The following is an 11,605-nucleotide window of genomic DNA, read 5'->3' as shown; positions in this document are numbered from 1 at the left end:
CCAAAAAAATACGTATTCACTGTAATTAACAATTGCCAACAAAGCAAAGGGGAGCAAAGATATTTCATCTATATGGCAAATTAGTTGTTTTTTTTTTGAACAGTAAACAAGATACCAAAAAAAAAAAAGTTTTTGAGAAATAAAAATTATAGTCTAGCATTTCTGAGGCATAATGGGCCTTTAAAGTTATACCTTTTTCAGATTTGTCTGACACTGTGCCTTTCTCATGAATGTTGTCTATAGGTCCATGCTGGGGAACTATACTAGCCCGTCTGAAACATACACACACACACATACATAGTAAATGCATTATAATGACATTCACAGGCATTAAGGTTAACAAAGTTGAGTAGCATAGTAACAAACAACAAATTTAGAAAACCAGTTCATAATGTTTTAAAGATGAATTACAAAAAAAAGAAAGTCAAGTCCCGATGTGTCAAAGTTTTTTACACAAGTCCCTTTAACTTCGACTTACCAAAGTTCTACTTTGTAAATAAAGTTTGTCTTACTGTCTTACAGAGAAGAAAATTGTGAAACACACTTACTTACATTCACACATGCACACAGACAGAAAGAAAGACATATACAAACAAACCTTTTCTCTCTCTCAGTCACAACCGCATCCTCCACTTTCCTTTAAACAGAACAGAAATTTCATTTCAAGATGAACATTTCATTACCAGAATCACACTCTTTCCTGTATCTTATAATTTTGTTACTCTCTTTTTTTTAGTTTGCCACTGAATACTGAGCACTTACTTTGATATAAATTTTTTTTTTCGGAAAATGTTTACTAAAGTCCCTTTCACATAATCATTTTTTAGTTTGTTTGGTTGGTTATACGCCAATTTTAACATGTGTTTTTTGGTTCATACATCTGCCATCTATTTACGAAAGGGGGCTTGCTGAGGGTAAGGGTAACCAGTAAGTTACCAAAATCTACGGAAGCTGGGGACGCCGCGGGGCGAATCTCACAGGATTTCTGAATCAGGGGGAGAGGGGAGGGAATAAAATGAGGGCATTTAATCCTGGGGAGGGTCTATACTCATTCAGGGGATAAACATCTACCCAGCATACGCAAAGACGTTAGTTTAGGCAGCAAAACAAAACGCAAAGATCATTTTATCAGGGAAAAAAAAAAACAAATTATTATTCTAAAAACATGAATAAAAATCAGGAAAAAATTACAGGGTTGAGGGGAATGGAGAAGGTTTATCCGGTTTGGGAAAAGGAAATCTTGGCCTACGCTAAAGCTCCGAAAGATAAACTTTATTGATAAAGGTGAAACCTTATTCAACCCGAATAACCATGTATTTTCTATTAGACTCAATTTCTGAGATTTTGTTTGTTTGGGTTTTACATCACACAGACACAGTATAGGTCATATGATGACACTCCAGCTTTACTGGTTGAGGAAGATCTCAGGTGCCCTTCTGTGCATTATTTCAGACTCGAACATGCACCTGAGTAGAACCACCGACGTTCCGTAAGCTAGCTGGATAGCTTCCTCACATGAAAGAATCCAAAGTCCCTGTTGGGATTCCAACCCACAGCGGTGAGGGGCAAGTGGTTTGAAGTCAACAACCTTAACCACTAGGCCTTGGACGCCCCTCTATTTCTGAGATCGACTGCCAGAGAGGAACTTCTCCCTGCTAGGGGATCAAACCCAAAACCTCTGGTTCCCAAAAACTATTGTAAGCCAAGAAGGGACCCTGGACAACAAAAAACAAACAAGACAGAGTTTGCTTAACATTATTAAAAAATACATATTAATGGGACTACGCATACTGTTTATATGAAAACGTATTCGAGTTTTCAAAAAACCCCAGAAGGATAAACAATTTACAACGTCCATTTCGTTGTTTTTTTGAATCCCAAAAGATTTAAAAGATTTTTATATTTTGTCTTGACCATTTTTCCCTTTTGGGAAAAAAGCCGGGTTTTACCCGGTAGCTCCCCGATAGTTTTGGGCACAGGAAAGTAACCTCTTTTAGTTCAGTTATGTCCGGGAAAAAAATTCAAAGTCAATAATTCCAATGCATGCACTTCTAATAATGTGATCTATAAATTACAAATTTTTTGATGAAACTCTTAGATTTTCCGAGTTATGTCCTGGACAATTCAAAAAGTAAAAAATAAACAAAGGCAATAACTCCAGAATTAGGCAAGGTAGAGTTATGATTCTTGTCACTGCACATCTACCCATTGAGATTTTATCTACCTACAAAGTTTCATGTTGATATCTCTTATAGTTTAGAGTTATGCCCCGGACAAGATTTTTCTACAAGGGGAGATAATTCAAAAACCGGGCAAAATAGAGTTATGGTTCTTTGACACTGCACTCCCCCCCTCAATGCCCTCTACCACTGTATGAAGTTTCAACAAATTATCTCCAAGGGTTTTCAAGTTATGTTCCGGACAAGTTCAAAAGTATTAAAATTAACAAAGGCAATAACTCCAAAAATTAGACAAAAAGAGTTATTGTTCTTATGCACTGCACATTTACCCCCATTGAGATCTATTCACCTACAAAGTTTCATGTTGATATCTCTTATAGTTTTAGAGTTATGCCCCGGACAAGATTTTTCTATAAGGGGAGATAATTCAAAAACCGGGCAAAATAGAGTTTTGGTTCTTTGACACTGCACTCCCCCTCTACCACTGTATAAAGTTTCAACAAATTATCTCCTAGGGTTTTCAAGTTATGCTCCGGACAAGACAACGGACGGACAGACGGACAAGGCGCCGACTATATGCTCCCCCGAAATTTTTCGGGGAGCATAATAAAAATATACAACTACAATGAATATCATAAATTAAAAATCCACCTGTCACCTCCAGTTAGCCGACCCCCCCATGCCCCGCCCTGCCCAGTTTCTCTCTAGCTCACTGAAAATTAATTTTTTGTCATACCAGATACACTTACCTGTACCAGCGCATAAACTTTGTGATGACCCCCATCTGGAAACCAATGTTGCCCGATCCCGGTTTTTCCTTGTAAGGTTCCGGCTGCACATTCAACAGATCTTCCCAAGTCTCGAGGGCAGGCCGTTCTGTTGTTCCAACATTCTTTGACTTCCTGTTACGAGTGAAATACATGTATATTAATTTATCTCTACAGTTGAATTCTTAATATGAAATGTTATTCATGTTCAAAAGTTAAGAATTTTTCAACCACTGATAAATAAAACAAGAGGGCCATGATGGCCCAGATCGCTCACCTGACTTATCAAACAAATTACCTAGACAAGCATTCTGACCAAGTCTCATGACAGGTGAGTCAAAAATGTGACCACTACAGTGTTAACAAGGATTATCCATATTTGAGCAGTGGGACCTAGTTTTTTACCCAGGTGACACATATTCAAACTTGACCTAGAAATCATCAAAACAAACTTTCAGACCAATTTCCAGGATACTTGGATCAAAACAGTAGCAACTAGAGTGTTAACAAGATTTTTCTATTTTAAGCTCCGGTGACCTAGTTTCACATGCAATTTCGAACTCATCCAAGCAATTACCTAGACAAGCATCCTGACCAAGTTTGATGATAATTGAGTTGAAAATGTGACAACTAGACTGTTAACAAGGTTTTTCCATATTTGGGCGGTGTGACCTAGTTTTTCATCCAAGATGACCCATGTTCGATCTTGACTTAGAAATCATCAAAACAAACTTTCAGACCAATTAACAGAATATTTGGATCAAAACAGTAGCCACTAGAGTGTTAACAAGATTTTTCTTTTTTTTAGCTCCTGTGACCTAGTTTTTCATCCATGATGACCCATGTTCGATTTATTCCCAGCAATGACCAAGACAAGTTTCCTGACCAATTTTGATGACAATTGAGTCAAAATTGTGACCACTAGAGTGTTAACAAGGTTTTTCTATTTTTAGCTCCTGTGACCTTGTTTTTCATCCGAGAAAACCCATGTTCAAACTCATCCGAGCTATCACCTAGACAAACATCCTGACCTAGTTTGATGATGATTGAGGCAAAATTGTGACCGCTAGAGTGTTAACATGGTTTTTCTATTTTTAGCTCCGGTGACCTAGTTTTTCATCCGAGATGACCCATGTTCGAACTCATCTGAGCTTTCACCTAGACAAGCATCTTGACAAAGTTTGATGATGACTGATGCAAAAATGTGACCGCTAGAGTGTTAACAAGGTTTTTCTATTTTTAGCTCCGGTGACCTACTTTTTGATCCGAGATGACCCATGTTCGAACTCATCCAAGCTATCAACTAGATAAGCATCCTGACCAAGTTTGATGATGATTGATGCAAAAATGTGACCGCTAGAGTGTTAACAAGGTTTTTCTATTTTAGCTACGGTGACCTACTTTTTCATCCGAGATGACCCATGTTCGAACTCATCCAAGCTATCACCTAGACAAGCATCTTGACCAAGTTTGATGATGATTGATGCAAAAATGTGACCTCTAGAGTGTTAACAAGGTTTTTCTATTTTTAGCTCCGGTGACCTACTTTTTCAACCGAGATGTACCATGTTGGAACTCATCCGAGCTATCAACTAGATAAGCACCCTGACCAAGTTTGATGATGATTGATGCAAAAATGTGACCGCTAGAGTGTTAACAAGGTTTTTCTACTTTTAGCTCCGGTGACCTACTTTTCATCCGAGATGACCCATGTTCGAACTCATCCAAGCTATCACCTAGACAAACATCCTGACCAAGTTTGATGATGATTGAGGCAAAAATGTGACCTCTAGAGTGTTAACAAGGTTTTTCTATTTTTAGCTCTTGTGACCTAGTTTCTCATCCGAGATGACCCATGTTCGAACTCATCCGAGCTATCAACTAGATAAGCATCCTGACCAAGTTTGATGATGATTGAGGCAAAAATGTGACCGCTAGAGTGTTAACAACTAAATGTGAACGGACGATGGACGGACGACGGACGAAGGACAATCATCGATCCTAAAAGCTCACCCTGAGCATGCTCAGGTGAGCTAAAAACTACATAAATAAAAAAAAATATTATTATAATAAATACGATTAATCTTTTCGGATAGTCATTAGATAAATTGTATCTGGTTTTTTTTATTATCAAAAATAGCATATCTGATTTCAAAATAACTTTGTATAACATATCATGTGGTCGTGAAACTTATCTGCATGAGGTACTTTTGGTGGTGGTTGTGTTGGTAGTTTTCACTACAGATCACAGCAGTAAGCCACATTGAAGATACCAGAGCCACGGCATCATTCCTGGGCAGGCTGTCATGCAGTTTACCAGTACTAAGTTATCTTCACTTTTGCAAATAAATGATAACTTTTGTACATGCCAGAGGGGAGGTACAGTGCAGAAAGTTAAAGGTAATTTTTACATATTCTGAAAGATGTTCATATTGCTAACCTTGTTTGCGAAAAAACATATTTTTTCTCTGCATAGTTTACGACATTTGAGCCGCGCCATGACAAAACTAACATAATGGGTTTGCGACCAGCATGGATCCAGACCAGCCTCCGCATTCGCGCAGTCTGATCAGGATCCATGCTGTTCGCTAATACAAACCCTATTACAAGTAGAGAAACTGATAGTGAACAGCATGGATCCTGATCAGACTGTCCGGATGCACAGGCTGGTCTGGATCCATGCTGGTCGCAAACCCATTATGTTGGTTTTGTCATGACGCAGCTCATTTAAAAACATTTTTGTCATACTATTCTATTTAAAAAATGTGTATTTGTTCAATGCAAAGCTAGTATAATAATCTGCATTATTACTTGGCAAATTCTATTTGAAGAAAAACTATAAATAAAATTCTGGGCATTCAATACTTTTCTTATATCAAATAAATTAGAATCATTGAAATATTACATATTAAATAATTTAGTTTATTATAAACTTCAAGCATTTTCACCATGTGATTTTCCATTATAAATTATTATTATGATATATTAAGATTAATTTGGCCTCATTTTTGTTTGTTCGTCAAAAAAAATCCAAGCATTTCATTTATACATTTTTCTTAAGTAACATAAAGGGAGAAAATTCAAAACTTCAAAAGCAAGCTAGAATTATGGTTCCTGGACACTGCACTTACTTTCACTGGTCACTTAAGTTCTAATGAAAATCTGTATCTTGCACTATCCTCCAAAATGTAAAATGACTAAAACTCTACTGGAAGACTTGCCCATATGGGCAACCGGTGGCGAGTATAAATAAACGCAAGTACACACACATACAGTGTCCGAGTGGTTAAGGTCGCTGACTTGAAATCACAGGTCCCTCACCGCTGTAGGTCGATCCTCACTCTGGTCGAAATCTTTCGTGTGAGGAAGTCATCCAGCTGGCTTACAGAAGGTCGGTGGTTCTACCCAGGTGCCCGCTCGTGCCTGAAATAATGCCCGGAGGTGCACCTGGGGTCTTCATTCACCAATAAAAGCTGGGGAAAAAAATCGGCGAAAAAAACTTGGTGGGATGCTCTAGGATGGCCCGACTTGAGTGTACGGTGGCCCATATGGGCTTTCCGGCAGCAACCTTAAATAAACGCATTACAAAACTAGAAATGTGTCATCATGCCACGGATGCCCCCGCATGCAGCCAAAATTTCAGATGTTATAATATTTAGTTCCAAATTTGTTTGCACAAATTATTTTTTTCATTTGCAGTTCAAAGCCCTTAAAACTTTTCAATGTTAACACAAACCATTTTCATACAATGTTCAAAGCACTGAAATTATTTAGTCTTAACCTTTTGAAAATAGCATATTTCATATTTGTAGCCAAAATAATGGCTACATACATTTCCACAAAAGTATGAGTGCTGAAACTGAAAGTTCAAAATTTTTCCAACATTCAAGAAAGATAAGTTTGTCCAAAATCATTGAACCACGACCAAATTCAAACTTAAACTGCTTATTCCTAAGATGTATCTATATTATTTTCAAAGTGAAAGGGACATAACTCTGCCAAAAAATCATCGAACCAGGACCAAATTCCAACTTGACCTGCCCATTCCTTTGACATATCCATATGTCAAATTTGAGTTGAATATGTAACACTGTTGGGGAGATAATAAATAGAAACTGAAAATTTCATATTATTTTCAAAGTGAAAGGGGCATAACTCTGCCAAAAATCATTGAACCACGACCAAATTTGAACTTGACCTGCGCATTCCTTTGATGTATCCATATGTCAAGTTTGAGTTGAATGTGTTGTACCGTTGGGGAGATAATGAATGGAAACTGAAAATTTCATATTATTTTCAAAGTGAAAGGGGCATAACTCTGCCAAAAATCATCGAACCATGACCAAATTCGAACTTGACCTGTATTTTCTCAAGACATATCCATATGTCAAATTTGAGTTGAATGTGTTGTACCTTTGGGGAGATAATGAACGGAAACTGAAAATTTCATATTATTTTCAAAGTAAAAGGGGCATAACTCTGCCAAAAATCATCGCACCATGACCAAATTCGAACTTGACCTGTATTTTCTCAAGACATATCCATATGTCAAGTTTGAGTTGAATGTGTTGTATCGTTGGGGAGACAATGAACGGAAACTGAAAATTTCATATTATTTTAAAGTAAAAGGGGCATAACTCTGCCAAAAATCATCGAACCATGACCAAATTCGAACTTGACCTGTATTTTCTCATGACATATCCATATGTCAAATTTGAGTTGAATATGTGCAACCGTTACTTAGATAATGAACGGAAACTGATGATGACGGAATGACAGAATGACGGAATGACGGAAGGACGGAATGACGGAATGACGGAAGGACGGAATGACGGAAGGACGGAAGGACGGAACAGGGTAACACTATATGCCCCGGCCATTACATGGCGGGGGCATAAAAAAAACAACATACAATGACTTTCAAATCTAGCTGTCTGGGGGTCATATATAAACCTAGAGAATAAAGTTTTTACCTTCTTGATTTGTTTCCATTCATGGTTACCTTCTTAGCAAATGATCGAAATGTTAAGGGTGTTGATTTTTCCCCAATGGATCTCTTTTTCTGGGACATAGGTCTAACAAAATAACAACAGAACTAACATAACATAACAGCAAAAAATAGGGATACAGTGTAAATTGGCAGTCAGGTATGTGATTTAATTGTTTCATTTTCAATTCTTAAAATTTTAACTTCCATTTTAAACTATCCCTGATAAAAAATTGAACATTGATTTCCAATGATGCAGAAGTGTAATAAAGCCATTTAATTAAAAAACAATATTAAACTAGTGTATTTTGATGAAATTATATTCGTGTAGATTCAAAGAACTCATTGAATAAAACAATATTATGCTCGCCAGAGGCTTGCATTATATGATTTTATTCAACAAGTTCAATAAATTTAGTATTAAACCTTTCCTCTATTTATCACTACTATTTTTAGGAATTATTACAATTTTTTATTCACATGTAGTTAAATTTCTTTCCTCTATCAAAGGGAATTGATGTTTTTTTCTTTAGTGACCCTTCAATATGTACCAACTTTGGACATTGAATAATCGTTCATTATATCAGAAATGTAACAATTTAAATCACACGAGTTAGCATGTCTCCTTACACTGTATAAAACATATCCTACTCATAACATAATAAAACAACAAACGCATGAAAGATATGACCATCCCTAAAATACTGACAAACAATGTTTGTTTCCCATTTTGTACACTGTCATCTTTAGCATTATAGAAACATAGTCCTCAGGGCTCTCATTAGATTACAAAAAATATGGAAGCCCATCTAAAACACCTGTTTTAATGCCCAGTTTTTTAAGAATAGTCAAAAATTAACAATAAATAAACAAATAGATTCAAAGACATAGACATTACCTAGCACATAGTATGGTAAATTTATGTCTTTTTTTTTTCCCTAACAGATATAAACTATTTTTCCACTTCAACATGAACATGTAAGATACCTTCTCCCAAACACACTTTTAGTAACATTATCAAAAGTGTTTGCACGCTTGGCTGTATTAAATATAGACAGACGACCTGCTGTATGTAATCCGTCCCCGTGGTCACCCTCTACATGCAGCGCAGAGGCTGGAGTACCTCTCCCACGTGATCTATGGTTTATACAGTCATATACTATTAAATACATGCATGAATGATAATTATATATAAGCCGCGTCATGACAAAACCAACATAGTGCGTTTGCGACCAGCATGGATCCAGACCAGCCTGCGCATCCGCGCAGTCTGATCAGGATCCATGCTGTTCGCTTACCAACCCTTTTACAAGTAGGAAAAATAAAAGCGAACAGCATGGATCCTGATCAGACTGCGCGGATGCGCAGGCTGGTCTAGATCCATGCTGGTCGCAAACGCAACATGTTGGTTTTGTCGTGACGCGGCTCATATAAGTATTCTCCTTATAAGGAGGAACGTATTCCTCTTATAAGAGGAATGCCTATATGAAACCCATGGAAAATAACTTCCCTTCCCTAGCATACATTGGAATATTGGACCATATTATGGTATATTGGACCTTATTATGGTACATTGGACCCTATTTTGGTAAACTGGACAATATTATAATATATTGGACTACCTTGCTTTGCAATTTGTATCAGTAATTCAGTGATTTTCTTTTTACATAGGAAAGAGGTTTATTAATGCTTTATTTAAATAACATATTTGTGCCCAAAATTAGCCTTATATTATGGTGATTGTCAGTCCAATATGGCATTAACAGTCCAATATTACAAAAATAAATCCAATACGCAATATTTGCTAGGGTTATTAGTCATGCTTAAAACCACATGTCTAATACATTGAGAGCTTGCTGTGAATTGTGCAAAACTTCCTTATTTCATGTACATGAAACCAAAAAGTGTGACACCAAGGCCCCAGTACATAGATTATAAAACAAATAAGCACTAACAGGTCTGAGGTCTTCTGTTGCCATGCAGGCGTCTTCTTTTGCGTTTCATCATCAGATAAAAGATCAGCATTATCTCCAAAAGTGTCTGCTGCAGACGAGCGAAGCGGGTTGAAGCCCCCCTGGTTGTATGAGGCCACCGATAGTCTCCGACTATGCTGTGTATTCTGTCTCGGTGTTCTACATAAATTGTTGGGAGAAAGAGAGAGAAAAATTGTGACTGACAGGTGTGCAAACTTAAAATAGAAATCATTGTTAAAGAGATATCTTGGAAGTATCATTGTCAAAGACATTTTTTGAAAGCATCATTCTAAGAGAGATATCTTCAAAGTATCATTGATAAAGAAGAATTGAAGGAATCATTGTCAAATATATCTTGAAAGAGGCATTGCCAGAGATATATTTTGAAAGTATTATTGTCAGAGAAGCATTGATAGAGATATACTTTGAAAGTATTATTGTTAGAGATATATCTTAAAAGTATCATTGTTAAAGATACATCTTGAAAGTAGCATTATTAGAGATACATCTTGAAAGTATCATTATTAGACATATATCTTGAAAGTATTATTGTTAGAGATTAATCTTGAAAGTATCATTGTCAGAGATTTATCTCGAAAGTATCATTGATAGAAATTAATCATGAGAGTATCATTGTTAGAGATATATCTTGAAAGTAATTACTGTTATAGATATATCTTGAAATGATCATTTTTATAGATATATCTTGAAAGTATTTTTGTTATAGATATATCATGAAAGTATCATTGTTATTATTATTGATATATCTTGAAAGTATCATTATACAGATATATCTTGAAAGTATTATTGTTAGAGATATATCTTGAAAGTATCATTTTTATAGATATATCTTGAAAGTATTTTTGTTATAGATATATCATGAAAGTATCATTGTTAGAGATATATCATGAAAGTATCATTGTTATAGATATATCTTGAAAGTATTATTGTTAGAGATATACCTTGAAAGTATCATTGTTATAGATATATCTTGAAAGTGTTATTGTTATAGATATATCTTGAAACTATTACTGTATTCCTAGAAATGTTCGCGGATACAATATTTCGCGTTTTTCACAACGTCGGCATTTTCGCAGAGACAAACTTTCGCGGATATGTAGTAACCGCGAATTCCGCGAATGTTAAGTCGCTACGGCCTAAATTAAAGCTTTTGGAGGCTACGTTTTTGATGCATGACTTTGCCTGTTGGGTGCTTTTAATTATTTTATTTTTTTTGATAATTCGCACCTTAAGCGCAACGTTACTCGATACATTTTCATCTATTGACTAGTTGAACAAGGACGGTTGTTCCGTAAACACTTTCATATTTCCTTACCTTTTTTCATTATGTTATTAAGTAAGATTTAGTCAGACTCGTTAGCTTTTATTCTAATTTGAATCCTAACTGACTTTATCTTCAAAATGTCGATACGTATTTTTTTACACATTATCGGACTGTACATCGCTTTCATTATATAATAACAACATAACAACTGTTTATCAATGTAGCACTTTATCGCTTTTTGTACTTTTAACAAAGGATTACACCTACTCCAAGCAAATAAAATCAAGTCATTCAATGTTCGCAAAACTGTAATGCGTTTGTTAACGCTGGTGACTAGCAAATAACGTCAATAAGCATGATAATTACTAATAATTGATATTTTCTTTTCAGCGTGCAAACTAGTATAAATAACA

The 11,605-nt window shown here is 35.9% G+C and overlaps 1 protein-coding gene across 2 annotated transcripts in view; it reads right to left on the bottom strand.

Moving 5' to 3' along the window:
- Positions 1-233: 233 nt before the first annotated feature.
- Positions 234-11,605, bottom strand: part of LOC132715127 (uncharacterized) — a gene marked incomplete at its 3' end in the record, with an annotated part of 37,790 nt that continues 26,418 nt past the window's right edge. The window contains 5 exon segments of one of the 2 annotated variants that reach the window (XM_060698100.1): positions 234-272; positions 599-637; positions 2,930-3,082; positions 7,921-8,022; positions 9,890-10,066. In XM_060698100.1, coding sequence (XP_060554083.1) covers positions 234-272; positions 599-637; positions 2,930-3,082; positions 7,921-8,022; positions 9,890-10,066 — 510 coding nt within the window. 2 annotated transcript variants of the gene reach the window in all.

Source organism: Ruditapes philippinarum, unplaced genomic scaffold (genome assembly GCF_026571515.1).
Source record: "Ruditapes philippinarum isolate M1 unplaced genomic scaffold, ASM2657151v2 ctg3597_1_1_1_1, whole genome shotgun sequence".
Lineage (NCBI taxonomy): Eukaryota > Metazoa > Mollusca > Bivalvia > Venerida > Veneridae > Ruditapes > Ruditapes philippinarum.
This window is presented reverse-complemented; position numbering and strand designations above follow the sequence as displayed.